The sequence below is a fragment of the Drosophila rhopaloa genome, unplaced genomic scaffold (assembly GCF_018152115.1).
Source record: "Drosophila rhopaloa isolate 14029-0021.01 unplaced genomic scaffold, ASM1815211v1 contig_115, whole genome shotgun sequence".
Classification (NCBI taxonomy): Eukaryota; Metazoa; Arthropoda; class Insecta; order Diptera; family Drosophilidae; genus Drosophila; species Drosophila rhopaloa.
Window position 1 is genome coordinate 16,085,231 of NW_025334990.1, and position 27,100 is coordinate 16,112,330.

At 44.0% G+C, this 27,100-nt stretch overlaps 14 protein-coding genes and 1 non-coding gene across 16 annotated transcripts; 8 read left to right on the forward strand and 7 right to left on the reverse strand.

Annotated features, from left to right (window-relative positions):
- Positions 1–5: 5 nt before the first annotated feature.
- On the reverse strand, positions 6–3,772 carry LOC108044846. Its single transcript, XM_017124002.2, has 3 exons — positions 3,433–3,772; positions 1,563–1,713; positions 6–1,505 (listed from the first exon to the last, which is right to left on the reverse strand). Exons 1-3 carry the CDS (start codon positions 3,617–3,619, stop codon positions 29–31), a joined length of 1,815 nt encoding a protein of 604 aa, XP_016979491.1. The 5' UTR covers positions 3,620–3,772; the 3' UTR covers positions 6–28.
- On the forward strand, positions 2,169–8,004 carry LOC108044848. The gene is made up of 4 exons (XM_017124004.1): positions 2,169–2,285; positions 6,527–6,714; positions 6,812–7,461; positions 7,610–8,004. The coding sequence occupies exons 2-4, from the start codon at positions 6,555–6,557 to the stop codon at positions 7,835–7,837; spliced, it is 1,038 nt and encodes a 345-aa protein (XP_016979493.1). The 5' UTR covers positions 2,169–2,285; positions 6,527–6,554; the 3' UTR covers positions 7,838–8,004.
- A 116-nt stretch (positions 8,005–8,120) lies between these two features.
- Positions 8,121–9,599, reverse strand: LOC108044847 (putative gustatory receptor 47b). The gene is made up of 3 exons (XM_017124003.2): positions 8,658–9,599; positions 8,440–8,601; positions 8,121–8,378 (listed from the first exon to the last, which is right to left on the reverse strand). Exons 1-3 carry the CDS (start codon positions 9,597–9,599, stop codon positions 8,238–8,240), a joined length of 1,245 nt encoding a protein of 414 aa, XP_016979492.1. The 3' UTR covers positions 8,121–8,237.
- On the reverse strand, positions 9,595–11,056 carry LOC108044850 (probable N-acetyltransferase san). Its single transcript, XM_017124006.2, has 3 exons — positions 10,854–11,056; positions 10,404–10,727; positions 9,595–9,986 (listed from the first exon to the last, which is right to left on the reverse strand). The coding sequence occupies exons 1-3, from the start codon at positions 10,859–10,861 to the stop codon at positions 9,764–9,766; spliced, it is 555 nt and encodes a 184-aa protein (XP_016979495.1). The 5' UTR covers positions 10,862–11,056; the 3' UTR covers positions 9,595–9,763.
- Positions 11,057–11,623: 567 nt separating this feature from the next.
- LOC108044849 (mediator of RNA polymerase II transcription subunit 29) lies at positions 11,624–12,370 on the forward strand. Its single transcript, XM_017124005.1, has one exon. The coding sequence runs from the start codon at positions 11,719–11,721 to the stop codon at positions 12,289–12,291; it is 573 nt and encodes a 190-aa protein (XP_016979494.1). The 5' UTR covers positions 11,624–11,718; the 3' UTR covers positions 12,292–12,370.
- Positions 12,371–12,710: 340 nt separating this feature from the next.
- LOC108044873 (death-associated protein 1) lies at positions 12,711–14,062 on the forward strand. Of its 2 annotated transcripts, none has more exons than XM_017124038.1 (4): positions 12,711–12,822; positions 12,889–12,952; positions 13,556–13,644; positions 13,707–14,062. In XM_017124038.1, the coding sequence occupies exons 2-4, from the start codon at positions 12,907–12,909 to the stop codon at positions 13,860–13,862; spliced, it is 291 nt and encodes a 96-aa protein (XP_016979527.1). In that variant the 5' UTR covers positions 12,711–12,822; positions 12,889–12,906; the 3' UTR covers positions 13,863–14,062. The 2 variants fall into 2 exon arrangements, with proteins under 2 accessions (XP_016979527.1, XP_016979528.1); XM_017124039.2 differs by having other exon boundaries at positions 12,740–12,822; positions 12,904–12,952.
- A 346-nt stretch (positions 14,063–14,408) lies between these two features.
- Trnastop-uca lies at positions 14,409–14,495 on the forward strand. Its single transcript has one exon. It is a non-coding gene; the product is annotated as a tRNA-Sec (tRNA).
- A 10-nt stretch (positions 14,496–14,505) lies between these two features.
- Positions 14,506–15,345, reverse strand: LOC108044872 (trypsin iota). The gene has a single exon (XM_017124037.2). It carries the CDS (start codon positions 15,313–15,315, stop codon positions 14,557–14,559), a length of 759 nt encoding a protein of 252 aa, XP_016979526.1. The 5' UTR covers positions 15,316–15,345; the 3' UTR covers positions 14,506–14,556.
- A 177-nt stretch (positions 15,346–15,522) lies between these two features.
- LOC108044828 (coiled-coil domain-containing protein 103) lies at positions 15,523–15,916 on the forward strand. The gene is made up of 2 exons (XM_017123978.1): positions 15,523–15,726; positions 15,780–15,916. The coding sequence occupies exons 1-2, from the start codon at positions 15,581–15,583 to the stop codon at positions 15,877–15,879; spliced, it is 246 nt and encodes an 81-aa protein (XP_016979467.1). The 5' UTR covers positions 15,523–15,580; the 3' UTR covers positions 15,880–15,916.
- Positions 15,912–16,713, reverse strand: LOC108044827 (trypsin beta-like). The gene has a single exon (XM_017123977.2). It carries the CDS (start codon positions 16,706–16,708, stop codon positions 15,947–15,949), a length of 762 nt encoding a protein of 253 aa, XP_016979466.1. The 5' UTR covers positions 16,709–16,713; the 3' UTR covers positions 15,912–15,946.
- A 1,752-nt stretch (positions 16,714–18,465) lies between these two features.
- Positions 18,466–19,269, reverse strand: LOC108044812 (trypsin beta-like). The gene has a single exon (XM_044462036.1). The coding sequence runs from the start codon at positions 19,266–19,268 to the stop codon at positions 18,507–18,509; it is 762 nt and encodes a 253-aa protein (XP_044317971.1). The 5' UTR covers position 19,269; the 3' UTR covers positions 18,466–18,506.
- Positions 19,270–21,160: 1,891 nt separating this feature from the next.
- Positions 21,161–21,971, reverse strand: LOC108044825 (trypsin beta). The gene has a single exon (XM_017123976.1). It carries the CDS (start codon positions 21,953–21,955, stop codon positions 21,194–21,196), a length of 762 nt encoding a protein of 253 aa, XP_016979465.1. The 5' UTR covers positions 21,956–21,971; the 3' UTR covers positions 21,161–21,193.
- Positions 21,972–22,206: 235 nt separating this feature from the next.
- Positions 22,207–23,046, forward strand: LOC108044824 (trypsin epsilon). The gene has a single exon (XM_017123975.2). The coding sequence runs from the start codon at positions 22,234–22,236 to the stop codon at positions 23,002–23,004; it is 771 nt and encodes a 256-aa protein (XP_016979464.1). The 5' UTR covers positions 22,207–22,233; the 3' UTR covers positions 23,005–23,046.
- Positions 23,047–23,152: 106 nt separating this feature from the next.
- On the forward strand, positions 23,153–24,030 carry LOC108044823 (trypsin alpha). Its single transcript, XM_017123974.2, has one exon. It carries the CDS (start codon positions 23,190–23,192, stop codon positions 23,958–23,960), a length of 771 nt encoding a protein of 256 aa, XP_016979463.1. The 5' UTR covers positions 23,153–23,189; the 3' UTR covers positions 23,961–24,030.
- Positions 24,031–25,932: 1,902 nt separating this feature from the next.
- LOC108044816 (trypsin theta) lies at positions 25,933–26,797 on the forward strand. Its single transcript, XM_017123960.2, has one exon. It carries the CDS (start codon positions 25,936–25,938, stop codon positions 26,722–26,724), a length of 789 nt encoding a protein of 262 aa, XP_016979449.1. The 5' UTR covers positions 25,933–25,935; the 3' UTR covers positions 26,725–26,797.
- Positions 26,798–27,100: the final 303 nt, after the last annotated feature.

The following is a 27,100-nucleotide window of genomic DNA, read 5'->3' on the forward strand; positions in this document are numbered from 1 at the left end:
TTAAGAGATAACTTGTACGATTACACGCTTAAGCCTGTCCGACTGAGGAGGGCACCCCGTTCATGGTCCCCTCCTCGTCGGAGGAGATGTCGATCATGCTCTCCACGCGCGACGGCGACATCACATACACAAAGTGCTCCGTGGAGCCCTCGGGTCCGACTGGAGGCGGGAGTATAACCACGGAGCCATCCTGCGGCGGCGGTGGCGGAGTATCTATACTGCAGTACTTCAGATTCCCGGCTCCTCCTCCGCCCGAATCATCAGGCGGCGGCGCTCCCCCATTACAGTCAAAATTCTCCAGCTCCAGCTCCAAGTCACTGACGATCCTCATGCAACGCATCTTGGCCAGCGACTGGAATTTCATCGGCATGGCACGCACCTGTCGGGCGAGACTCAGGAAGAACAGCGTATTGGCGTCCAGTTCCCTGTTGGCCTGCAGCACGGCGGACACGTCCCAATCGCTGGGGAAACGCGGATCACAGATCTTACGCGTTTTGGCGGGCGACGGCTGCTGTTGCTGTTGGATTTGTGGCATTTGTATCGTTTGCTGGGGCTGCATTTGTCCCGAGTTTCCGCCGGAGCAGCTGAGATTGATGGCCGTAGTTTGCGGCGAAGGTTGCACCCTTCTCACCTTGGAGGCTGGTGGCGCTGGCGGTGGAGGTGGCGGCGTGGGATTGCCCAGGGGGAGATTGACTCCTGGACAGCTACCATTTAAACGATTGGCATTCTGCACTTGGTTGGCCAGGTTCTGGAACAACCCGAGTGGTGCTCCTGCTGCCGCAGCGGCTGTCAGTTCCTTCTTGAAGTTATCCGCCGCCGCAAAGAGATGTGGTTCGATGATCAGGCAGCCCACATTGCTGTTCGGCCCACTTCCGGAGCTGCATCCTGGCGGAGTGATCGTGGGTGGCAGTGGCAGTCCTGCGGCCACTGCCGCCGCCTTAAGCGTGGCCAGTGGAAACATCTGCTGGGCCAATCCGCCCACTCCCAAGCCCATTGGCAGATGATTGGCCAGCGAGGCCAGGGCATTTGCATTGGCCTTGCTGACAGCAGCGGCTGAGGATGCGGGAGAGATGGGCAGGGGCAGGACCACGGCGGAATTGCAGCCACTAGTGGCTGGCGGAGTCATTGAACTAAGTGGAGCCACCGCGGCACAGTTGAGACTTCCGGTGGCACTGCCATTGCTATTGCTATTGTGGATTTGCGGTCCTACGGAACCGGAAGTTCCTCCTGCGCCGCCCAAATTGCTACCCGGGGAGATCATATTCGGGGGCGTGGCCACGCCCAAGCTAGAGGTCAGTGCGGGCGCCGAAGTACTGCTCAGAGCGGTCGTGTAAGTATTCACCGTGTGCGTTCCTATAGAAGAGCAACCAGCAGAGGCCGTGGCAATGGTGATCTTCAGTTCATCCTCGCCTCCATTGCTGGCTGCCTTGGCCAAAACTTGATAGCCAAAATCACACTCAGTATCGTCCTCGTCGTTGGATTTGCCATTACCATTGGCGGAGTTTCTGAAAGTGAGTTAAAGATAAGTTGGCTTCGGTTATCAATGTGAGGAGAGTACTTACCTGCCCGGTCCCTGGAAGGGCTTAAGGAAATCCATGTGATCGGCATGGGCCCAGTACTGGTACTTCTTGGACGTCTTGGTGCCCACGCGAAACGAGCGCAGATACTTTGTATAGCTGTCCCTTAAATTTTTCCATTTCCGCTTGGAAGCCTCTGCAAAATGATTTTAAAATTACAAGTTTAGCAAATTACTAAATTTTAAAATTTCTAAAAAATAAACAAATATATTACCCACCAAGGGTTTGATTAAAAAAAAGTAAACCACGCAATTTAATTATACATTTGCCATTTATTCTCTCTTTTTGTATGTATTTTGTATCTTAAATTTCATTTAATTCATTTCGTTAAAAAAATATGGTATTTTTTAATATTTTAATGCAGTGATAAAGTTAAATTGTTATTAAAAACATTGTGTTTAAATTTTCTAACACATAAAAACATAGCTTAATAAATATTCTTTATGTCTTAAATAAAACTAAAAACTTTAAAACCGAATTCAAAATTTCTATTAAGTGTGACCGCCCTTAAAATACAGCAAAATGCATTTCCAGGGAATCCAGTTGTGAAATAATACGACATTAACCCCAGGAATTTAATGCATTCCGATATCGGAAGTCAAGCGGTGTTGCACAAAAGCATATAACATTTTAAATTGTGTTGGATTAAATTACAAAATAATAGTGCTAAAACAAAATTTAAATAAACAGGAAAACATTTATTTGCTGGTAAGATATGTATTCTCAATGATCAAAATTCTTGTGATTCCCCGAATTGCAGGGGAGTTTATAAGCTTAAGTGACGCCACTGTATATAGTAAGTGTTTAAGTACATATGTATGCATATAATGCGTAGAAACCATTCTGTTAAACAGTTGCAACTAAAGCTCAAGGAAATTGATATAAAGGGAACTGCAAGCTAAGCATAAATTTAATGCCGCGATGCAACAATAACAAATAAAAAGTGTTTATGCGACAGAGCGGAAGGGCAAAAAAGATAGAGGCAGAGCTAAGGAATTTACAGGGTAATGTAAATTTAAAATTCTAACGTAAAAAATGTATAAAACTATAAGAGTACACTTTAAATTAGCTTTAACACTTGGCTTAAACATGTTTAGTTAAATTAATGGCTTCAGATGCCGGTGCTACAATAACAAAAAATAAAAGATGTTTATGCAGCAGAGAAAAAAAGAGAGCCGAAAGACATTACAGGGTGCTGCAAGTTTAAAGACTAGACCGAAAAAAAAAAGTATTATACAAGATGTTATAATGTATACTAACAAACTTGTTAGTAATATCCTTAAAACTTGGTTTAAATATTTATATTTCCGTTTTTAAAAATGGATAGCACAGGTGGTTGCGTGTGTGAACTTAATTCGCACCTGGCAATGCCAGTCGCAATGTTTTTGTTTTGAAAAGCTCTCGCCTGCCCACTCCCACTGCCGTCCCAGCCGCTCCTTCCCCCTTTCTTGCTCTCTCAGCATCAGAGAGCGCGCAGTTTTCGCTCTTTGACTGTTTTTGTTTGTTTTTTCTGCGTGCCAGTGTGTTTTCCTTTTTATTTTTTTTGTTTCTGCTTCTCGCTGCAATTTGCCGACCGCACTTCAACACACACACACATACATGGACGTTTTCTATATACATATATGTACCATGAGCGTACGAAAAATATCAGGCCGGGCGGTTTGAGTTTGGCCGCTTTCAGGTACATATATAGGTGTATATATATAAAAAGTACAGCAGTGTGCGTGGGTTCTACGTAATTCAATTTCCTTCGCTTCCTTTTTAGGGGGGTGGTGGGTATCATATGGTGGGGGTGGTATCTTAGGGGGCGCCTTTATAAAGTGGGGACGTTATTATAGGCGGTATTATTACCTACCAACTGAAAGACCTATCTCATCCGCGATTTGCGTCCACACCTTCAGCTTGACTTCGACGTTCTTGTAATCCGGATTGTGGTTGTTATAAACCACATCGTACTTCTTGACGATCTCGATGAAATCGGAGGTGTTATCTGATGTAGTCGAGGACTCGCTGATTGCGCGCGCCACTTTCACATCCTTCATGCTAACGGGGCTTTTACTAACGGTTCCTTATTTTTCGGGAGCCTTTTGCTAACAGTACACGGAGAGAGTAAGAGAGCAAGAGCGGACGAGAGAGAGCGAGCGAAAAACTGGCAAACCGTCCGACTACCGTTCTGTGTGCGACCGCTCCGGCAAACGTTGGACACTTGAATGAAACGACGACGACGACGACGCCGCCGACAACGAGCTGCATGCACACACAAGTACGCTCCCCACTCCACCGCTCCCCCTGCGCCGCCCCTGCCCCGCCCCCTCGGCACACCCCGCCCCCAACCTCCCGCCGCGCGCACACTCACACAAACACACCCGAACCAACAACAACAACGAAAGCGGGGCCCCAACAACAAGCGTACGTCGTTGGAGGACGTGTAAAGAAGAACAAGAACAAGAACAGGCAAGCTCAATCATGATGAAAGAGAGAGTGGGGAGGGGGGGGGACCGCTCCAGCGTTAACCGCCCACCAGGCAAAAACAACAACAAAAAACCCAACCAGAGGGCTAGTTGCACTAGTGTTTTGTATGTATGTAATATACATATGTATATGTCTGTGGGTTGGATACAAAAACCAAGCGCGACAAAATTGCGATGCTGCCCGCACTTTGTGGCAGTCGAAAATCTGCTACAGATGCTGCTTAAATGCATTTTAAAATGCAGAAGAAGACGAAACTGTTGATTATCACGTCCTACCCAAGCCAAGTTCAAGGTCATAAGCAAGGAAATATCGAAAGGATATCGATAGAAAGTCGTGGGGGAAAGGAGGGAGAGAGAGCTTAAAGAGAAAAAGAGAGTGATCTCCGCTTATCCTTATCAATTTTACTCAAGAGAGCTTTTTTTTGGTATCGCTTGGAAAGCATCTCCTAAGAGAGCTTGAGGATAAGAAAGAGGGGAAAGTGTTTTCTTAGAGGGGGGTAGGGAGGACAGTAGTATGAAAAAGACAGAAGGCGAGCTAACCCAAGGGCGTAACTGAAGTACATTAAAGAGGGGAATAATATTAATATTTCTTTAAAAATTTGTGGTTAACATTGATTTTTCGATCCCTTAGTTAGGATGGTTCAAACATTTTTTTGGGTGTTTTGTATGTTTAGTGAACGATTTAAATAATAAAGTCTGTGTTAGGGCGTGACGTACATACATACTTGTATTTTCTTTTATTTTTAAATTTGTTTAAAGAATGAAATGATTTTACGATGATATTTATTGTTTCTATCCATGTTATGGAGGAACTATCTTTAGTTCAATCCCCTCCCTCACCCCCTGTTTTGGATCCGCTTCTGGCCCAGCCAAGTGGCTCCATCGATCCGTCTCTTTCTGCCCCCTCTTGCGCCCCATCGTCTTCCTCTTCTTCTTTCGCTGCTGCTGCGACTCTGGTTTTGTTGTTGCGAACCTACGACCAGTTAACTTACCTACCGCTTTGGCTCCTTCCAAACTAACACACATACATATAGACTCTGGCGAATATTTAGCCAGGCGCCTCTACATCACTATGTGTGTGTGTGTGTTTGTGCGCTTTGGCTGCGTGTGTACGTTTGTATCTCTTCAGCTTGTGCGGGTTTTTTGTTGCTTTTATTATAAGTATTTTTTCGCTTTTCTCTCGTCTCGTCTCGCCTCGTCTCTCTCCCTCTCTCTGCCTTGCCTGCCCCCTCCAGTTGGCCCGCCCCCACTCACAGTTCGCAGCAGCGACGTCTCTGTGCCCTCTCTCCCTCCCTCTCACTCTTTTGGCACAAAGTCCTGGCGGCCGGCTTCCCCCTCTTCCCCTCTCTTTCGCACCCACAGCTCCCGGTTTGCCAGTTCCAAACATCATCATCATCATTTGCCAGCGAGCGACATCATCATCATTATCATCAACAGCCAGCCCCCAAACAGCAGTAGCAACAACAACAAAAGCAGCAGCAGCATTTCGTGGAAGGTAGCGGGGGCCTGGTGAAGGGGGGTTGTGGGTCGCTGGGCGTTTTGGCGTTCGACGTCGAAGGCCTGTGTCTGTGTCTATGTATGGGTGTGTGTGGGCCGTTCGTTGCCTGTATGTGTGTGTATGTTGTGTAGCTGTGCCGCAAAAAGAGTGTGGGGTTGGGGGAGGGGGGCAGATGGCGGAGGGGGTTGCCTGGAAGGGGGCGGGCTGTGGTCTATGCCAGGCAAGCTGGAACGGAGCGGTGGGAAAGGGGAGGAGGGTGAGAAGAGCGGGGGAGAGCGGCCTACCGCCGCTGGTGGAGCTGTGTTGTTGTAGCTGCTGTGCTGTTCGATGTTGTTATTGTTGTTGTATCTGACGTTGTTGTTGCCTTTTGCAAATCGATAAACGATGTCCGGACTGCGGAGTAGGCGAACGCTTTGCGTGTGCACATACATGTACGGGACGCCTATATATGTATATAAAAACCATATATTATATATACAAAATCATTGGTGTGCGTGTACATAATGTAGGCGATTTTTATATGATACACCGCCTAACGGAGTTTTGATGCAATCTGCAGCAACTAGTACATATTTACTTACGTGTGCACCCACCTTTTGACCCCGGTAACTATTTTGTATTTCGTGTTGACCCAACCATTTGGCATATTTGCCACATTGATTAACTCTCAAATTTAGGTTTCCCGAAGGCACAACTTAAAGCATGCGTTTATTTAGATTGTATTAGTACCATATTTACATACTCATCCATCATTTCATTTTCAACTGATCCACACTTGAAAGCTAAAGCTCTAAAATTTAAAAGTACTAAATCATTGTTCTCTACTTGGTTCGATGGATTATTTTATCCGGGTACAATACCAAATTTTCTAATCTAAGTCCCAACATTCTCTAAAACATAATATAAAAAATGAAATATACATTTTTTTTTAATTTTTCGACTCTATATACTTACTATAATTTCACGCGTTTATTACAAAGGAACCGAACGAAAACCAAAACGCCAAATATGAGTTCCACTTTTGAACAACATTTGCTAGAGATATCCGCCGAACTTTACGCCCCATCGGATAATTCTGATTTCGCCGTCGTCCGTGATTTTATAATAGATATAGTAAAGGATAATAAATTGCTGACTTCAACATGCAAGGTAGAACCGTTAGAGTTTGGTGAGTAATATAACCATATACCGGGAATAGTGGTGTAACAATCATAAACTTTAAACTATGAAATATTGTTTCTTCTAAATTATGCTGTGCTTTGTAGGCAGTCGTGCTTTGGGAATCCACAAATACGAAAGCGATTACGACGTAATGTTGGTGCTTGAATTTCCGTATTTCGAAGATATATTTGTGCGGACAGATCAACATCGGCCGGGGATGGTGCACTTGGACTTCAAAGATTTGCCCTTTAACACTTTAACAGCGGACGCTCTGCTGGATAACCGCTGTTATCTCAAGCGTGAAGGGGTGCAAACTTGGATGCAGGGCATCCTGATGAATGTCGTGGGTCGCCAGGTGAGAGGCAAGTCATGGGAATATTACCGACTACGTTACCACCGCGGACCCAATTGTCACACTATCATCGCGGAATCAGAAACTCGCGTGTTCTCTATTGACTTTGTGCCGGCCATAAAGATCCATTTCGATGATTCCGACTGGCAGGCCATTCCAAAGTGGGCGGCAGGTCCGAAGCGCTCAGACGGTAACACCTTTTTAGTGAGCGCCATTGAAGACGAAATATATCGCTTTGAACTGGGTGGTTCGGTTATCAGAAACGCCGTAGTGTTACTGAAGGCGCTATGCGAGGCCAAGAACCTCCCCAAGATTCGTAACTACCATTTGGTTTCCACGGCCATCCGTCTTATCGAGAGAGATGATTTCGATGATTCTTCGTTGGAATATGTCTTTTTGGATGTACGTATTTCTACACACAAAAAAATCATGAAAGTTCAGTTTTAAAATGTCTTGACCAAGATAATAATGCCTTAAATCAGAATCAGTTAAATAATGTAAATTTAGTAAATCAAAATCAAATATGAGTAACCCAGCTCTGTTTATGCAGCTTCTCTACGATCTGATCGATGCCCTGGAGGATAATGACCTTTCGTACATCAGCTATGGTGATCTGAATCTGCTTACAAACTTTAAACCACACCAGGTCCTTGAATACGTATCTGTTTTGGACAGTGTGTATAGCACCCTCAAAACTTATCCGTACCAATACAACCTTTCCTATGAGCGATGCAGCTGGCACTTTTTTGGAAACGATGAAGATGACTACGACTACTAGGGTTTGTCAGCCTATTTATAATTTGTTTCAATATTTTTGATAATTTTCTATGCTCTTACAACTATTTTTCTTTTCCGAATATGCACAATTTTCTTTTATAACTTAGAATAATGTAAGCTTGCCAATAATTGGTCAGATTTAATAAAAATGTATCACGCAAAAAAAAATCACAAATCTTTTTTAATCCCCTATGTAAATGTATGATTTATAATCAACCTTTTTATAGAAATATCTTACTTGTTTTAAATGAAGTGAATTTCCATTGAATTTAATATTATTTTGAGCTATAAAGCACGATAATTAAAAATGCAAAGGTACTAATACCCATTGATTATATTTATTGCTTTCTTGTTAATCAATGTGTGTTGTTGTGTGGTAAGCGATTTATACTATAATCCTTTTAATCCATGTAAGTAATGGGGCCCATTGGTCCAAAAATGTCCACATCCCTTCCCGGTGGCAGCTGGCGCTCCTTGATCTGCTGCTGCTGGAATAAAAGCTGCACCAGGATAATTACATAGTTGGCCATGCCGTTGTACACCTGCCAAAATGAGTCAGAGAAAGATTAGAGTGGTATGACCTTGGGTCAAGTGTTTACCCACCAGGTAAATGGTGGAAACATTAAGTACTGATGTGCTGCCGACCAGAGCCGCCTGTCGATTGTGCATGCGCCAGTGCTGGAAATCCTCCGTCTGCCGGCGGGCCACATCCTGGCCAGGAAAGTATCTCGAATAGTTGCTCAGCAAATGCATGCAGTTGCGCTTCTACAGGGGAATAAGACGCTCTTAATCAATGTAAAAATTGCCCAAGGTTGCCCCACCTCCCGCTGCAGCAAATACCCGTAGGTGCTAGTGATTATCACCTTGTAGGTGTGTATAACCACGTGGAGCAGCATGAATACGTACTCCAGATCCCAGGACATCCTGTCCAGCAGCTTCTGGCAGATGACGTACACGAAGCAGGTCATGATGGTAAAGTCGTAGAAGAGGCCAGCAGCGGCTGCAAATCCAAACACTCCATTCAGCTCCGCCAAAAGAAAAGAGCAACGCTTGGCAAAGTCGAACAATTGGGCAATCCGCTCGTGAACCTCTGGACTCTGTTCCCCTTGGTAAAGTTGCTGGAGCAGCTGCTGAACCAATCGCAGGCGCACCCGCAGAAAGTCCATGATGCCTATATGTACAAAGCCCACCAATCCCACGGAACTGGTCAGTAGGGTGTAGGTAAATGCCATCAGCAAGGTGGATGGAATGCCGCAGGTGCAACGCGCCGTATCGAATATCAGGGAGATGGAGAAGGAGAAAAAGCAAAAGCCGACGATTACAGTGCCATACCAATATTTCAATCGAGAGCGTTGATAGTTCCACTTAACATGTGGAAACACCTCCACGACAGACAGATCGAACTGCTGCATGCTGGCGAGGAGTCGCAGGTGCCTGCTCCTCTGACTGTCCAGCGACAGGCAGTACTCCGCGTAGGTGACCGAGCAGCTGAGACACTCCCAACTGAAGATCGCCTTGACTAGCGGGCTAAGATGTCCAAACATGGCGGCTGCCATCTCGGGATCCCTCAGCTTCACCATCACACTGCCCATGAAGCAGTTCAGTAAGAAAAAGCGCGCCAACAGGGCATAAATCACCGTCCACCTGGTTGAAACAGCTCCTCCTTGACTCGGACTCCTCACCCGGATCGTGATCAATCCCCAGTAGAGCAGCAGGCTGTACAAATTGCCGTAACAGTAAACAAAACCATCGTCTCGCTGCATTGTCTTAGGAACCTGAATTTGGACTGGCCAGAGCCGTACAGAGCTATTTATTCCCTCGCAGGGGTTAATGATTATTGATTACACATAGATATGATCGGACTAATTGAATACATCGTTTTGGCCGCCCCTACATGTCTGGTTGTTTTACACATTGAAACACATCCTTAAACAAAAGTGAACTGGCGTGCTTTACTGCGGGAATTTGAATTGGCGGTGGTGTTGTTGGCGGAGCTGTTTGAGTTTGGTGCGGTGCGTCGCAGCGCCTTCTGCAGGACGTGGGCGTCCGCGGGCTCGATGCGCTTATAGTACTGCTCCTTGGTGTCGACGATCTCAAAGCCAAACTTCTTATAGAACTCGATGGCTCCATCGTTGTTGATTTGCACGTGCCTAAAATGATTGTTTAAAGTAAGAACAAGTTAGATAAGCCAAATAATAATTAAGGACAAGAAAAAAATTACGCAGGGGTATCTTCTTATAAATATATATATATCTAGTATAGCTATATATATATCTAGTTAATACAGATAGATCAAATTCGAAATGATGTTATCTTACAGAGATTTTTTCAATGTTAAAGGCGAAATAAATTTTCAACTATTAAGTCCAAAAAAGTTTAAAGAGTGCAAAGGGTATTGAGAATAAGATAAATTAGACAACTATAGAATTATGTTTTCTAGACAAAAGTAAATATATAAAAAAAAGAAGGCATGTCTGGACTAAATCAAGAAAAGACTTTCGTATCTGCGAAAAACAAACAAAAATTGCTTCCTTGGCCTTTCCAACTTATTATGGTAGTTTTCTCACAGAAAAATGCTGTCAAAGTTTCCGTCCTTCTCGGCGAAGTTCATGATGTGCTCGAACATGACGGTTCCGATGCCCAGACGACGGTACGGGGAGAGGCATCCCAGAGTCATGATGTACAGCCGCCGTTGGTTTTCGGTGGTGTCGATGCGACAGCAAACGGCGCCAACCACAATGTCGTTGTAGTAGGCCAACTTGGCCAGTTCGCCGGCCTCCAGGACATCCACGTAGAACTTGTCGTTGTAGGAGACCGGAAAGACCACGGTGTTGAGCTTCTTAAGCTGCTTGATGTTGTGCGGCGTCACATCGCCCAATTCGATACTGTTCCTGCGAGGGGTTGAGGGTGGAGAAGAGGGTTAGTACATTCGACAAAAGCGGCACTTTTAGGTTATGATTCTGGCACAGCTTCTGCGGTCACAATAACCCAGTTGGACGCAGTGCATCTTCACTCACCTGGTCATGGTGGTCGTTTAGTAATTTAAGCTTTATCAACGCGCCTTGCGCCTCGAAATTCTAATAGAAAAATGTGTTTTAAGCGCCACAGCTGTTCTGAATGTCGAGGTTGTAGCCCGCCAGTTATCGTTATCGATTGCAGCCGCGGACCGCAGTGATGCTTGAATAGGTATTTTTCTTTGGCAAATAGCTAACTTGTTTAATAAGTTAAAAACCTAACAATGTTTAGAAACACAATAAATGTTTCTTCATCTATTATCTGAAGGCATTTAGATAGCATACTTTGATTTTGCCATATCATTTTTATAATTTATAATGATCTAATTCGAATAATTACTATAAAAAGGTCTTTGAACTGATGGTTTAGAGCTTTGTTATTATTTTTATATTATGTTTACAATTTTATAAGCTTATAAAATATAGTATGATTTAATGTGTTTTTTTTATTCCTATAATAAATATATTAAAAATAACTTGTTTTATGTCTAACATTACCGACATTGTCTTGACTTGTGTCATAATTAAAGGTTAATTACTTATAGTACCAGGAAGATAAGTTTTGTCAAGGTATAACATATTTTAAAAATATTTTTTTAATTGAAATTAATGAACACAAGGTAAGACTTATAATTATATATTTGGTTTTAAGCTACACCCCTCTATGATTATTTAATAGATTCAAGAATGTCGGGTTTTTGTTAAACTGGTTAATTCTAGCTACATTTTTTTTTGAAACGATGCCCTCCACTTCTGATAAGCCACCAACGCAATAATGAGTAATCACCTACCGCGATTTGCTATTGAAAAAGAAACAAACAGCGGCTATTTAATTTCTCCGTGAAAATCCATCGTTTTCGAGTGAAAAATGAATCCAAACATGAACATGATGCCCATGTCCGGTCCACAGATGATGCAGGTAATGCAGTCGTCACCGTCAGGACCCCCAGGTCCTGTACCCGTGCAACACCAGCAGCAACAACAGCCGCAACCGCTACAGCAGCAGCAGCAGGCCGAAAAACTGGACAACATATCCAGGGTGAAGAGTTTGTTGGGACCTTTAAGGGAATCCATGTTTCTTACTATCAGATCCAGTGCCTTCACCTTGCAGCAGAATAATCTAGCGGATAACCTGAAAAGGGACACAGGAGCGCATCATGTTCCACGATTCGACAAACACTTGGAGGATTTCTACGCCTGCTGTGATCAAATTGAGATTCATTTGAAAACGGCCATGCAGTGCCTCCAGCAGCAAAACTCCTCAAATCATTATCTCCCCGGTCCGGTGACCCCAATGCGTATGGAGACCTTCATGCCGGATAACGCAGGACCCATTCCATATCCCACATACTTGAACACCGTCCGGGTTCACGTCCAATCGGCGAAGGATATCCACGATACCCTCATTAGCGCCGCACAAAACATTTCACAGGCTGATTGATAGTTGTAGTCGATTAGGTCTTATAATTTAACAAATCTAGGCTTAAGTTTATTAATAAATAGTACTGATATTAAGAAAACCATGTTATTTTCTTTGTGAAAATGTACTTTTTGTTATATGGGAGTGGTGTGACCATTGTACAAAGAAAGATTTTATTGCAAAAATAAGCGAGGTAAAAAAGATTCTTTAAAATATATTTTTGGCAGTTCTGGACATAAAAACTTAACTTATCGAATCCAAAAATTATTATTTTTATACCCATTACAATTCAGTTACAAATTAGTTCGACTTTGATTTAATTTATTCGGTTAGTCCATAAATTTAAATATCTTATTATTGTTCTCTTTAATATTTAAATATTTTTCCAATTCAGCCCACCAAAAAAATACTGTGTACAGTGTGAACACCCGGTAGCAGCTCCGACAGTGAGAACATACTAACAACTTTCGATAGGCAGCTGTCGGACGTGTCACAATTAGAACGCAAAAGCAAAACAGCGGTGCCGCGCATTTATTAACAATAAAAGAAGAGGTAAGTCCTCGAAACGTTCTGCACCATTATTAAAGCGTATTAAGTATACTTTTCCTAAACCTATAGCTTTATAATCCATAGACAATGGCTGATGAACAACCCAATCTTGTTGCTGGACACCCACCTGCATGTAAGTGCACTTGCATTAGTGTGTGTGTGTGCAGGCATGTTTTTGTTTTTCGACAATAATTCCATAAGAAATCTACGTACTGCCCTGCTGGCAATTAATAATGCTCCCAATCCTATCAATTGCCACAATATCTACGGCCTTATCAGTATTTTAACCTGTTTCGTCAAATGCTGATAAGTAAACAAACAACCCGCACACACAAACACACATGCAAAGACATTGCTTCCAAAAATATATTTCTTACTTTGTGCTGACGTCAGATGCACAGCGACTTATAAATATTTAAGAAAATTGGTATACCCTTACAAAAGTTCTATGTGAATCACTCACTCAGCTTAAAATCTAAAACTATGCAATTTATTTAAATTGAATGCATTTTTTCTATAGCTGGCATCAACGAATCTGTCACATTGACCTTTAGGTTTTGGCACTTTTTCGCCCAGTGTAAAAGCTATTAACTGAAATCATTTCCAATCGAATTGTTTAACTTAGAACATTTTGAGAATGAAAAGACTATATCCTTCAGTTGCAATATAAAGTATTAAGCTCCGTTGGCTTGCCAAAGTAAATTTTATTTTTAACGTTTTTTTTTTAAATTTTTAGTGAAGGCAGGCGGTAAGAGAATTGTACAGCACAAGACACCCAATGCTGAACGTGCGCCGAAGGATGCCGAGGACTGCACTGGGCTTACGGTTAGTCCTGGTCATAATTATTTTGGATGAATCAAATAATAATTATTTTCTTTTACTCTCAGCAACCCATTGCCGTGAACTCGGGATCGGTGAGCGGTGCCCTCGTTAAGGGTAACACGGACTTTACGCCCGCCTCCGCTCAGGTGGCCCACTCGCCCAAGCCCCCAGTTGCTGTGCAGCATAAGCCCCAGAACCACATCCAGCAGCCACGCAAGTGATAAGGACTCCGGTCGGCCAACTATTATCATTATCCTAACTTTTTGATCTTTTGTTAAAATTCTATAAGTCCTCAATGGTATTGAAGTCGTCTATGAAAGCGATATTTACTTTATATGCATTTCCTACTGCATTCCATAAATGAATTATGCTGATTCTCTGAGTTAATATTTTTAATAAACTTTATCCCTTTTTATAGAAATAAAAAGTTTGGTTGCTGGGTGACCTATGATAAACTAGAGCTATCTCAGGGTGTATAATAAATTTTTGTAAAAAATTTATAAAAACGATATAATGAACTATATATCCTAACAACTTTTAAGCTATTATCCATGTTGAGTTATGTAGACTAATTGAAAAACTAAAGGTTGTTATTAAACAGATAATATACCAAATTTAGATTCTTACCACTTTCAATATCTATCTAAAGTTATCTAAACTGTTCATAGAAAACTAATTAGAAGTTGCTTTTAAAACGCCATTATAATTCCCAAGTGTTATTTCTGCTCATCGAACATATAAATGGGAACACTTTTATGAAAATTGGTGCCCAACTGAGCTTCGGTGGTCCGGGGTGCGGACTTCAAATCCGTAGTCGATTAGCGTCGAAGTGGTTCGATTCCACCTGGTGGGCGAATAATGGAGTAGCTTATTAAATTTTATTTTGAAACATGCTTTTTATTTTAAAAGAGCCCATTAAATAGCATTGGCTGCCTTGATTATCCAGGGGCGCAGAACGGCGACATCCACATAGACACCGGGGTAGTTATCGTCCGCACACCGGTAGCCCCATGATACAATGCCGACCAGCTGGCTATTGGCCACCAAAGGACCTCCAGAGTCGCCTGTACAGGCATCCGCATCAGTGTTGGCGGCACAAATGGTTTCCTCGCCCACAAAATCCGCACCATAGCCGTACTTCTCCGAGGCACAATCTCCACGATTAATGATCTGCAGCTGGGCCTTCTGAAGTGATTCAGCAAAGGCTCCATTCTCGGTGTAGCCCCAACCAGTGACAGTGACCGTTGATCCACTCAAAGGACTCTCATTAGCCAAATTTATGGCTCTGGTCGAGAGGCTAAAGGTCAGTGGAGTGGAGAGACGGAGCACAGCAATGTCATAGTGCAGGAAACGGGAATCAAATTGTTCATGGACCTTGTACGCCGCCACCGGAACCAATGTTCCGCCGTAATTATGATTTTGTGCTCCCACACGCACCTTCATCAGGGTTACGGATTTCTCGTGCAGACAGTTTCCGGCCGTGAGTACGATTTCCTTGCTGAAGATGACTCCGCCGCACACGTGGCGCGCACTAATCTGAATGGAGACCTGCCATGGGGCATTACGGATAACCTGGTCACTTCCACCCACTATCCGCCCATTGGTCTCCACATCTGCTGCAACTCCGAGGAGGAAAAATACCAGCACAGCTCCAACTATCCAGTATGCAGACATTCCGAAAGCCAAGTGCAAACTGCTCGTAGCTGTTCATGAAACACCTTCATGACGGAACTATTCGCACGGCAGTAAAAGTTAATCGCTGGGTAATAGGAGCTTATCGCAGGTATTACTGATACCTTCGAGTAGCTTTGGGTCGCTCAGCAGTTTACCCACTCTTCTTGTTCGATAGGAAATCCAGTTACCCAGGCAACCTTTCACAAACAAACTTAATTTTGAGTAGCAAAAATCCAAAACAACGTTCACAATCGAGGACAGCAACATGGAGGACTGGAAGATAACGCCGGACGAGCTTATCCGGCTGCGGGAAAGCTGTCTTCAGTGCATCCGGGATGGAGAACTCTACGAGCTGCGCAACGATGCCAAACTAAGGGCTGTTTATAGTACCCAAACCTACGAGGAATTCAAGTAAGTACAAAAAACACAAAACCTGAAATTTTTTATTACACAAATGATATTAGGGATATAGTGGATGCCGCTCATCTTCGTCCAGTGACCAGAAGTGACAAGGCTAATGCCCAGACTAAGAACCGACTATGGAACTCAACCGCCCGTGATTGATCGATTCCCAAATAAAAAAGAGAGCTCAGAGGTATAATCAGCAAATTCGTTTTATTTCGCAAGGTTCTTAGGCGTTGTTGACCACCCAGGAGCGGAGGTCAGCCACGCTGGAGTAGACTCCGGGGTAGTTGGCGTAAGCGCATCCGTATCCCCAGGACACAACACCGACAAGGAGTCCACCGGAGACCAGAGGGCCACCGGAGTCACCCTGGCAGGCATCCTTACCACTGGAAGCGGCGCAGATCATGGTGTTCCTGATCTCACTTCCGTATCCGTAGGTGGACGAAGAGCACACGGACTGGCTGACGATGTTCACGTTGACGTACTGCAGCTGGGAGGGGATGGAGCTGGATCCGTAGGACTGGGTACCCCATCCGGAGACGGAGGCAGAAGCACCGTTGGCAGGGTTGGAGCTAGCCAGACCGATGGCCTTGATGGAGGAGCTGAAGCTCAGGGAGCCGCTCAGCCTGATGATGGCGATGTCGTTGACCATGGTGTTGGCGTTGTAGCCCTCGTGGTTGAGGAAGGAGGCGACCTTGAGGACGGTGCCGCCGGAGCTCCAGTAGCTGGATCCAGCGCGGATCTGGAGGGAGGAGGCGGACACGGACTGCAGGCAGTGAGCGGCGGTCACGATGATGTTAGCAGAGTAGATGGATCCACCGCAGGAGTGGCTTCCACTGCGCTGCAGGGAGATCTGCCAGGGGAAGCTGGTGATGGTGGTGGCGGTACCTCCAACGATACGGCCATCCAGCTGGGGCAGGAGTCCCTCAGGGACGGTGCCACCCAGGGCGCAGACAACAGCAGACAACAAGATCACGAACTTCAGCATGGTGCGAATCCAATGAGTTGCCTTCCCAATTGGACACCCCTTTTATAAGGGGTTCCTATCTTCCCGTTGCGCATTAATCAGAATTTTCAATTATTTTTATCACTTTCGTGTCAGGAAAACCCAAAATAATCCGTTGAAGTGACCGCCCGATAAGTCTTCCACTCCAAAGTCTCGCATTTTTTATGTACAAAAACAAAAGAAAATATATATACAATGTATATTCCGGCGATCCAGCAAGGATTATTTTATGGATTTATTAGTTTAGAAAAATGTTTTCTGTCATTTCCAAAAACAATTTGTAACCATTAACCTTTTATTCTTAAAGCGCGCTATCAAGTGTATCAGGTATGCCCGATTTTAGATACCAGCTAGATAAAGTTATTTCCTTCCTTTGAATGACGTTGAAAAATTGGAATCACTCACCTTTAACATAACTATGTGTATATAGAAAAACGTGAGTACGTCAATTCATGGCAATCGTATTTTGCAAGGCAACTTCACGTTGACTAAAATGACTGATGGGTTGATAATATTGATAAGCGGTATCTTCCAAAATCATTTATAAGTGGACAATTTCGAGAGGCTTTCTTATTTAATTTGAGTTTTTATCAATCTAAAATCGAAGTATTTAATCATTTCCCGGTCTTATAAAAAAACTGCATAAATGCGATAAAAATGATTTTGTGAAATAACTTTATGCAAATCCGATTTTCGAAAATCATTAAAGTGACTAAAGATTTTAGAGAATTAAGCCACAATCATTTAGAAGTAAGCAATTTTGAAATCGGATATCTGTAAGAAAAGTTATGAGCTTAGAAGTGCAGGTTTTGGGTCACTTTTCTGCAAAGCAATTTTTTTGGAAATTTGGAAAGGGGTAACTCAATTAAAATGACGAAAAATCGACCCCAAAATACAAACCGATTTGAAAACGCAGATTTTTAGAGAATTAAACCACAATCATTTAGAAGTAAATAACTTTAAAATCGGATGTCTGCAAGAAAAGTTATGAGCTTAGAAGTGTAGGTTTTTGGTCACTTTTCTCCAAACCCATTTTTCAAAAATTTGGAAAGGGGTTAGCTCATAAAAATGACGAAAAATCGACCCAAAAATACAAACCAATATGAGTATACAGCTTTTTGGAGAATTAAACCACAATCATTTAGAAATATGCCACTTTGAAATCAGATGTCTGTAAGAAAAGTTATGAGCTTAGAAGTGCAGGTTTTTGGTGACTTTTCAGAAAAGACATTTTTCTAAAATTTGGAAACAAGTTAGCTCATAAAAATGACTAAAAATCGACCCAAAAATACAAACCAAAATGAGTATACAGATTTTTTTTTCATTTATAGGTATGCCACTTTGAAATCGGATGTCTGTAAGAAAAGTTATGGGCTTAGAAGTGCATGTTATTGGTCACTTTTCAGCAAAGCCATTTTTCGAAAATTTGGAAAGGGGGAACACCATTAAAACGACGAAAAATCGACCCAAAAATACAAACCAAGATGAGTACACAGATTTTTAGAGGATTAACTCACAATCATTTAGAAAAATGCCACATTGGAATAGGATGTCTGTAAGAAAAGTTATGGGCTTAGAAGTGCAGGTTTTTGGTCACTTTTCAGCAAAGCCATTTTCCAAAAATTTTGAAAGGGGTAACACCATTAAAATGACGAAAAATCTACCAAAAATATAATTTGGTAATAGATGCAACCGAAAAAAACTAACTGAACTATAAAAGCAAGAAGAAAAACAAAGAGTTGAGTTATAATCAGCAATTTCGTTTTATTTCGCAAGGTTCTTAGGCGTTGTTGACCACCCAGGAGCGGAGGTCAGCCACGCTGGAGTAGACTCCGGGGTAGTTGGCGTAAGCGCATCCGTATCCCCAGGACACAACACCGACAAGGAGTCCACCGGAGACCAGAGGGCCACCGGAGTCACCCTGGCAGGCATCCTTACCACTGGAAGCGGCGCAAATCATGGTGTTCCTGATCTCACTTCCGTATCCGTAGGTGGAGGAAGAGCACACGGACTGGCTGACGATGTTCACGTTGACGTACTGCAGCTGGGAGGGGAGGGAGCTGGATCCGTAGGACTGGGTGCCCCATCCGGAGACGGAGGCAGAAGCACCGTTGGCAGGGTTGGAGCTAGCCAGACCGATGGCCTTGATGGAGGAGCTGAAGCTCAGGGAGCCGCTCAGCCTGACGATGGCGATGTCGTTGACCATGGTGTTGGCGTTGTAGCCCTCGTGGTTGAGGAAGGAGGCGACCTTGAGGACGGTGCCGCCGGAGCTCCAGTAGCTGGATCCAGCGCGGATCTGGAGGGAGGAGGCGGACACGGACTGCAGGCAGTGAGCGGCGGTCACGATGATGTTGGCAGAGTAGATGGATCCACCGCAGGAGTGGCTTCCACTGCGCTGCAGGGAGATCTGCCAGGGGAAGCTGGTGATGGTGGTGGCGGTACCTCCGACGATACGGCCATCCAGCTGGGGCAGGAGTCCCTCAGGGATGGTGCCACCCAGGGCGCAGGCAACGGCAGACAACAAGATCACGAACTTCAGCATGGTGAGAATCCAATGAGTTGCCTTCCCAAATGGACACCCCTTTTATAAAGGGTTCCTATCTTCAAGTTGGGCATTAATCAGAATTTTCAATTATTTTTATCACTGTCGTGTCAGGAAAACCCAAACTAAGTGCGTCGAAGTGACCAGCAGATAAGTCCACCAATTCAAACTCCAAACATGCAAAGGCAAATTTTATATATATATTTATTTATTTAACAGCAGGAAATAAATTAGTAGCTGTAAGATCTTAAGATCATTTAAACTCGTAAGGTCCGTATTTTTAGTTTGGCTGGACAGTTGTCTATGTTTAATAATCACACTCATTCCATTATCTACCTTTAAATATTAATAACCATTTACTTTTCCTTTAAAAGTATGCCATTATTTGTATCAGTTAGTTTTCTATTGCATACTTTTATATACCTGTATTTATTTTTTTGAATCCCTGCAGTTCACAGGTAAACGCCAAAAAATGTAGGAGCTTTGGGATTACTCACCTACCTACGTTTAATAGCCATTTCCTCGGAAAACGATATATTAAGATAAGGTATCTCTTGTGAGATCCCCAATAAGTGGACGATTATTTGGGGCTTTGTCATTAAACTTGACCCTATTCCAATCTCATCAGCAGTATTTCTTCGTTAAATGACATAAAGTGGAGTTTATTGATCTAAATAAATTGTATTTAATTGTTATTATCAGATTAACTAGATATTTCATATTATGTGCAATTTGTTAGTACTTTTTACCTGAATATGTATTAAGTACCTCATTATTATATGAATTAATGTTCAATATTTTGAGATTTTGGAACATTAACATTTTATTTTAAAATCTGAAGTATGTCAAACTCGGGCTGTTGCAACTAGAGCATGATGCTAGTTTAGTATGTCATGAAGACATATTTGTTAAGATTCATGATATTTATAGTTTTTAAAGTTATAAAATATGTTTAACAAAATAGGTAATAGTTAAAAATACAACCACTTAGCCATGACTTTGGCCGATAATGGATTTTTTTAGATTGGGGAGCGAAATCTTTTGAACTGACCATTGAAATCAAATGAGCTTTTAGCGGCATTACGCCTCACATTCTTTCGAGTTGTGTGCTTATCTTGACAGTTAGATGTTTTTATAGTTTTTTGCCTAACTCAAGCCAAGGCTGCCATCAGAACACTTTATTTAAATTAATTTTCTTAAAAGTGGTCAGTTTTTGAGGAGATTTGAATATCAATTTAGATATTTTGAATAGAAATTTGTTGAGCCCCAATTCTACAGTTTATTTATATAAGGGCTTCCTTTTATAATCCCATTAATTCTTTACATAATCTCATAAATTTACTCTTCGAGTAAAATAGAAAATGAATTGCTCAATTATTTTATCTTCGGTCAAAATAATTTATTATTCTCAGATTCTTGAACGTTGTTATTGTTATGTATAAGCGTGCCCACATGATTACTTATCAATAACTATTTCTTATTAAATTCGCGAAATCTATAAGAAAATAAATATTTGCCGGTCTTTTTAATTGGATTTTTTGTGGTTTTTCTGATACGAAACTGATAACATTAATTAAAGGTTTTGATTAATTTCGTTTATATTGTTGTGATTAATCTAAACTTTCACTTCAAGTAAAACAAGATGAACCACATCAAACAAAAAATGGAGATAGTTTTTATAGCCATACCATCAAAAAGTCGTCTAATACCTTCATGAAATCGTTTAATCCAATCGTAGCTTTGCAACGGCATAGAATCTTTTATTACTTTATACTTGTTTCATAAATTGTCCTACGAAGTTTAAAAGAAGAGTTTTATGTCGCACAAGGATACTGTGATATAGAATATTTTTTAACCCAAAACCGGAATTCCCAAGAATAAAGTCCATCAAATACTGTTCATTATTGATTTTATTCGCAAAATGCTTAGGCGTTGTTGATCACCCAGGAGCGGAGGTCAGCCACGCTGGCGTAGACACCGGGGTAGTTGCTAAGAGCGCATCCGTATCCCCAGGAGACAACACCGACAAGGACTCCACCGGAGACCAGAGGGCCACCGGAGTCACCCTGGCAGGCATCCTTACCACTGGAAGCGGCGCAGATCATGGAGCTCCTGATCTGGCTACCGTAGCTGTAGGCTCCGGAAGCGCACACGGACTGGCTGACGATGTTCACGTTGACGTACTGCAGCTGGGAGGGGATGGAGCTGGAGCCGGAGGACTGGGTGCCCCATCCGGAGACGGAGGCAGCAGCGCCGTTGGCGGGGTTGGAGCCAGCCAGACCGATGGACTTGATGGAGGAGCTGAATCCCAGGGAGCCGCTCAGCTTGATGATGGCGATGTCGTTGACCATGGTGTTGGCGTTGTAGCCCTCGTGGTTGCGGAAGGAGGCGACCTTCAGGACGGTGCCGCCGGAGCTCCAGTAGCTGGAACCAGCGCGGATCTGGAGGGTGGAGGCGGACACGGACTGCAGGCAGTGAGCGGCGGTCACGATCACGTTGGCGGAGTAGATGGATCCACCGCAGGAGTGGCTGCCACTGCGCTGCAGGGAGATCTGCCAGGGGAAGCTGGTGATGGTGGTGGCGGTACCTCCGACGATACGGCCATCCAGCTGGGGCAGGAGTCCCTCAGGGATGGTGCCACCCAGGGCGCAGGCAACGGCAGACAACAAGATCACGAACTTCAGCATGGTGCGAAATGAATACTCTTGGAACCGATCATGGTGCTTTTATAGGCGGGTCGCTATCTGGGAGGCCGTTTAATCAAGGGAGAAGTGAGATCCCTCGTGGCGCAGGTGGATAACGCCGTGGAGTGGTTCTTGCCTGATAAGCTGATTAGTTCCTGGATTCACTGGTCATATCGACGGAGACAGTGACGCCATAGTTTTGACGGGGCTATCGGAGATATTCGCTTAAGGGGTTGTATAAAAGGGGACTTGATCTGCGGATCAGCATACAACCGATTAACATGTTGAAATTCGCGGTACTCCTTTCCGTTTTGGCCTGCGCCTTGGCCGGCACCGTTCCCGAGGGCCTGTTGCCCCAGTTGGATGGCCGCATCGTCGGAGGCTATGAGACCAGCATCGAGGCCCATCCCTACCAGGTGTCCCTGCAGCGCGGTGGATCCCACTTCTGCGGTGGCTCCATCTACTCCCACGACATCGTGATCACCGCCGCCCACTGCCTGCAGTCGATCGATGCCAGGGACCTGAAGGTTCGCGTGGGCAGCACCTACTGGCGTTCCGGCGGCAGTGTCCACTCCGTCCGTGCTTTCCGCAACCACGAGGGATACAATGCCCGCACCATGGTCAACGACATCGCCATCATCCGCATCGAGTCGGACCTGAGCTTCCGCTCCAGCATCCGCGAGATCCGCATCGCCGACTCCAATCCCCGCGAGGGCGCCACCGCCGTGGTTTCCGGATGGGGCACCACCGAGTCCGGCGGCAGCACCATTCCCGACCACCTGCTGGCCGTCGACCTGAAGATCGTCGACGTGTCGCGTTGCCGCTCCAGCGAGTTCGGCTACGGCAGCAAGATCAAGGACAGCATGATCTGCGCCTACGCCGCCCACAAGGACGCCTGCCAGGGTGACTCCGGCGGCCCCCTCGTCTCCGGCGATCGCCTGGTCGGTGTGGTCTCCTGGGGCTACGGATGCGGCGATGTGAGGTACCCCGGCGTCTACGCCGACGTTGCCCACTTCCACGAGTGGATCGAGAGGACCGCCGAGGAGCTGTAAAGTCAGACAAACACTTGAAATAAAGAATCGCAATTGAATCAACTTTGGTATCTCTCTCTGTGTCTTGGCCCAATTGCGTCGCAGGTGTAAGCCCTTAAAGTTGGCCAGATAAGGGCCGTCGGCTGGGACTGTATATAAGGCTTGATTGGCGGCATGTAAGCAAGCACTAGCTAGCAACGCTCACCATGCTGAAGATCGTGATCCTGCTGTCTGCCGTGGTCTGCGCCCTGGGTGGCACCGTTCCCGAGGGACTCCTGCCCCAGTTGGATGGCCGCATCGTCGGCGGTTCTGCCACCACCATCGGCAGCTTCCCCTGGCAGATCTCCCTGCAGCGCAGTGGCAGCCACTCCTGCGGTGGATCCATCTACTCCGCCAACATCATCGTGACCGCCGCCCATTGCCTGCAATCCGTGTCCGCCTCCGTCCTGCAGGTCCGTGCTGGATCCAGCTACTGGAGCTCCGGCGGCAGTGTGGCCAAGGTGGCCTCCTTCCGCAACCACGAGGGCTACAACGCCAACACCATGGTCAACGACATCGCCGTGATCCGGCTGAGCTCCTCCCTGAGCTTCAGCTCCTCCATCAAGGCCATCAGTTTGGCCTCCTACAATCCGGCCAACGGAGCCGCCGCCGCCGTTTCCGGCTGGGGCACCCAGTCCTCCGGCTCCAGCTCCATCCCCTCCCAGCTGCAGTATGTGAACGTGAAGATCGTGAGCCAGTCGCAGTGTGCTTCCTCCACCTACGGATATGGTAGCCAGATCAGGAACACCATGATCTGCGCTGCTGCCAGCGGCAAGGATGCCTGCCAGGGTGACTCCGGTGGCCCACTGGTCTCCGGCGGAGTCCTTGTTGGTGTCGTCTCCTGGGGATACGGCTGTGCCTACTCCAACTACCCCGGTGTCTATGCCGATGTTGCTGTCCTCCGCTCTTGGGTGATCAGCACTGCCAACAGCATTTAAGCACTTAATCCGTTGGTTGGATGTATCAAATTCCTTCAATAAAACTATGCAATACAGAAAATAAAATCTATATACTTTATTTTGAATTTATTTGACCATTCTATGCATAATATATGCATATATATATATAATAACAAAAAATTATACATTGGTTTCATAGTGCCTAATTGCAATTTAAAGTGAAACAGAGACTATATTTGAGGATTAACCAAACTTATACAACTTTAGTTCGATTTTATGAGCAACTTGCAATTTACAATAGAAATATGTGTAATGGCCATTTTTTTTACAATGCTAAAAAGGAGGTATTACATCTCTCGCCTCAATGAATATAAGAGTTAAAAGTTTTTGAGATTTTTATAGCTTGTGTATCTTATTTACTTTTAGCTGCAAGCTGGAAACGTTGGATTAGTTTTTTTTTTTTTTGTAAACATTGAACTCATACAATCTTTAAGTATCTTAACAATGCAGTTTTGTATATGAATTTGAACCAAACGTCATGCCTTCAGCTAAAGGAGATCATTTTGGAGATCATATTTATGGATTATAAAATTTTTAGATATTTTATATAAAATCTAAACAGTTTCTACTTTATTATTTCATGTACAACGTATTACAGCTCACGCCTTATTAAATAGATAATATGAAATGGTTATTTAACTTGCTCACGTCACAGGTGTTATCTTGTGAAGGGTTCAGGGGTATTCACATAAGATAACTCGACGTGCCTTCTGCGATCTCCACTGATTTCAATGGTCTCAAGTGGCTTAGGGTAAACATTTGCCCAGGAGCGATGTATCTAATCAGCTTAGAGTGCATCGCGTGGCCACAGTTCCACTCCATCATCCATTGATAAGTTGAGTGATGGTCTGAACAGCCAAGTCAAGATTAATTAGCCACATACTAAAGGAATTGATAAGATTGCACAGATTTGGTCACGGGAAGTCGTACGTTTCTCTATAACGTGACTAGTCAAAAGCTATGTTCCATGAATAGTCAGTATAAAAAGGATCGATTATAAAAAGTTTATTTCCATAAGACTCTTCTCATTCAAATGCAAATACAAAGCAAATGAATTGGCAAAAATTTTCCAGCTGATAATGTTGTTTATAAAATAATTTCGCTATCAATTTAATTTAAAGTATGTATTGGAATTTGCGACTGATGTTCGCCATTGTGCTGTCGAAATACAGCAGTTCCTTGATAAAGTCACCCCTTAATTTGAGGGTATTTCCAATATTTTGGGTTAATGAGCCAATAAAAATTGTCAATGGGTGATATAACCTAGTATTGGGAATTCCGGGTCGTAGAATACACCTTTACCAGGTCGGAACTGCAGTAAAATAAATATACATATATTCATTTAAAATTCCCAGTAAACCTAGTAATAAATTAAAGGTGGGTCTTGCGTAACACTCACCCAACCACATAAACCTCAAAAATGACTTATGACAATTAGCGAAATTTATATATTACTGATACTGCTATGTGTAAAGGAATCTCAACCGAGTTTGTATTTATCGATTTAACAAAATCACTAAATGTTAGACCTATTTAGATATATCTTTATGGTAGAAATTCTTATTGGTGTCATCACTTGGCCCATAAATGCGAAAATAATAAAGGTGTGTCTAGTTTAAAGCTCACCTAATCACTTTATGAACAACAAGGTCAAAACATGACGACAGGCAATCTATATCTATTAAAACCCGTTCAAGTGCCGACTTCCGAGTTTCGTCTTGTGCTCCAGATTTCATTCGGTTTCTTTGACAGACAGTAGAAGCCGATTGATAAGGAACTTTCCGTCTGGATTATTGAACAGGGTATGCTAATTCCTCGGCTCATAAGATCAAGCGATACTGTCACTTGTCCACTCGAGGGTCACCTTCCACCCACTCAATCATTTCACTTGGACGTGATGGAAGGCTATAAATGTTGGTCGTAGTTTCCTGATGGTTCAGTTTTTTTTTGCAGAATGCAGGGATTAGTGATTCTCTTGGTTTGCCTGACAGTGGGTTCTGCCTGTGCCGGCTCAGTTGGCGTTTCCAATGCCGATCCCTTCGAGCGTGAGGGTCGCATTGTGGGCGGCCAGGATACCACAATCCGAGCTCATCCCTACCAGGTTTCCCTGCAGACAAAGAAGGGTTCCCACTTCTGCGGTGGCAGTTTGATCGACGCCGAAACTGTGGTAACGGCTGCCCATTGTCTGGTGGGTCAAAAGGCGGCCAAAGTGTTCGTTCGTCTGGGTTCCACGTTATACAACGAGGGTGGAAGAGTGGTAGCTGTCCGGGATCTAGCCTACAATGAGGATTACAGCTCCAAGACCATGGAGTACGACGTGGGCATACTGAAGTTGGCCGAGAAAGTCGAGGAAACCGAGGACATTCGTTATGTGTCTCTGGCCGAGGAGACTCCGCCCACTGGAACCGCCGCTGTGGTCACCGGTTGGGGTTCCAAGTGCTACTTCTGGTGCATGAGCCTGCCCAAGACGCTGCAGGAGGTGTATGTCTATATTGTGGACTGGAAGACGTGCAAGTCGGACGATTACAAATACGGTGAAATCATCTACGACTCCATGGTGTGTGCCTATGAGAAGAAGAAGGACGCCTGCCAGGGTGACTCCGGTGGTCCTCTGGTGGTCGGTAATACCCTGGTGGGCATCGTGTCCTGGGGATATGCCTGCGCCGCGGAATTACTACCCGGTGTCTACACCGATGTGCCCTCTGTGCGAGATTGGGTCCTGAAAACGAGCAAAGCTTTGTAGATATTTGTAATAAATTATTTGACTGAGCAAGCACACTTTTAGGGATTGCTCAGAAATTTGAAAACATGAGAAACCGAATAGCTTTTTTCTATTTGTTCGATTTATATGTTAAACATAAATGATTTTTTATACATTTGTGGTAGGGTGTTTTAGCTGACATAAAAAATTAATGCATAGTTTCAGGAGCTTCATAAAAGTAAAACTTTTATTATTTCGAAGGCTTCTAGGTGATGCATATTGCGTATACGCACAGTAGCCTTTCTTATTGTTATAAGATGGTTCAATTGATTTCATAGCTGGGCCATTGAGTTAAGAACAATATTGCTTTCAGAAAAGCTTTCTTGGTTTTAATTTCCTTTTTAAAAGACAAACAAAT

Bases quoted from the DNA above. Each gene is read 5' to 3' on its own strand.
- LOC108044828 (XM_017123978.1), top strand. From the start codon at position 15,581: ATGGAGGACTGGAAGATAACGCCGGACGAGCTTATCCGGCTGCGGGAA. The intron at 15,727-15,779 runs GTAAGTACAAAA...AAATGATATTAG, and splicing joins CAAACCTACGAGGAATTCAA to GGATATAGTGGATGCCGCTC.
- LOC108044812 (XM_044462036.1), bottom strand. From the start codon at position 19,268: ATGCTGAAGTTCGTGATCTTGTTGTCTGCCGTTGCCTGCGCCCTGGGT.
- LOC108044873 (XM_017124038.1), top strand. From the start codon at position 12,907: ATGGCTGATGAACAACCCAATCTTGTTGCTGGACACCCACCTGCAT. The intron at 12,953-13,555 runs GTAAGTGCACTT...TTAAATTTTTAG, and splicing joins TGCTGGACACCCACCTGCAT to TGAAGGCAGGCGGTAAGAGA. The intron at 13,645-13,706 runs GTTAGTCCTGGT...TTTTACTCTCAG, and splicing joins AGGACTGCACTGGGCTTACG to CAACCCATTGCCGTGAACTC.
- LOC108044816 (XM_017123960.2), top strand. From the start codon at position 25,936: ATGCAGGGATTAGTGATTCTCTTGGTTTGCCTGACAGTGGGTTCTGCC.
- LOC108044825 (XM_017123976.1), bottom strand. From the start codon at position 21,955: ATGCTGAAGTTCGTGATCTTGTTGTCTGCCGTTGCCTGCGCCCTGGGT.
- LOC108044850 (XM_017124006.2), bottom strand. The intron at 9,987-10,403 runs GTGAGAAAACTA...CAATCATTTTAG, and splicing joins AACTTTGACAGCATTTTTCT to GCACGTGCAAATCAACAACG.
- LOC108044848 (XM_017124004.1), top strand. From the start codon at position 6,555: ATGAGTTCCACTTTTGAACAACATTTGCTAGAGATATCCGCCGAACTT. The intron at 6,715-6,811 runs GTGAGTAATATA...TGTGCTTTGTAG, and splicing joins GGTAGAACCGTTAGAGTTTG to GCAGTCGTGCTTTGGGAATC. The intron at 7,462-7,609 runs GTACGTATTTCT...CTGTTTATGCAG, and splicing joins TGGAATATGTCTTTTTGGAT to CTTCTCTACGATCTGATCGA.
- LOC108044849 (XM_017124005.1), top strand. From the start codon at position 11,719: ATGAATCCAAACATGAACATGATGCCCATGTCCGGTCCACAGATGATG.
- LOC108044824 (XM_017123975.2), top strand. From the start codon at position 22,234: ATGTTGAAATTCGCGGTACTCCTTTCCGTTTTGGCCTGCGCCTTGGCC.
- LOC108044847 (XM_017124003.2), bottom strand. From the start codon at position 9,599: ATGCAGCGAGACGATGGTTTTGTTTACTGTTACGGCAATTTGTACAGC. The intron at 8,602-8,657 runs GTGGGGCAACCT...ATTCCCCTGTAG, and splicing joins GGTATTTGCTGCAGCGGGAG to AAGCGCAACTGCATGCATTT. The intron at 8,379-8,439 runs GTGGGTAAACAC...TCATTTTGGCAG, and splicing joins ATGTTTCCACCATTTACCTG to GTGTACAACGGCATGGCCAA.
- LOC108044846 (XM_017124002.2), bottom strand. From the start codon at position 3,619: ATGAAGGATGTGAAAGTGGCGCGCGCAATCAGCGAGTCCTCGACTACA. The intron at 1,714-3,432 runs GTAGGTAATAAT...ATCATTTTGCAG, and splicing joins TGAGATAGGTCTTTCAGTTG to AGGCTTCCAAGCGGAAATGG. The intron at 1,506-1,562 runs GTAAGTACTCTC...ACTCACTTTCAG, and splicing joins CCCTTCCAGGGACCGGGCAG to AAACTCCGCCAATGGTAATG.
- LOC108044872 (XM_017124037.2), bottom strand. From the start codon at position 15,315: ATGTCTGCATACTGGATAGTTGGAGCTGTGCTGGTATTTTTCCTCCTC.
- LOC108044823 (XM_017123974.2), top strand. From the start codon at position 23,190: ATGCTGAAGATCGTGATCCTGCTGTCTGCCGTGGTCTGCGCCCTGGGT.
- LOC108044827 (XM_017123977.2), bottom strand. From the start codon at position 16,708: ATGCTGAAGTTCGTGATCTTGTTGTCTGCTGTTGTCTGCGCCCTGGGT.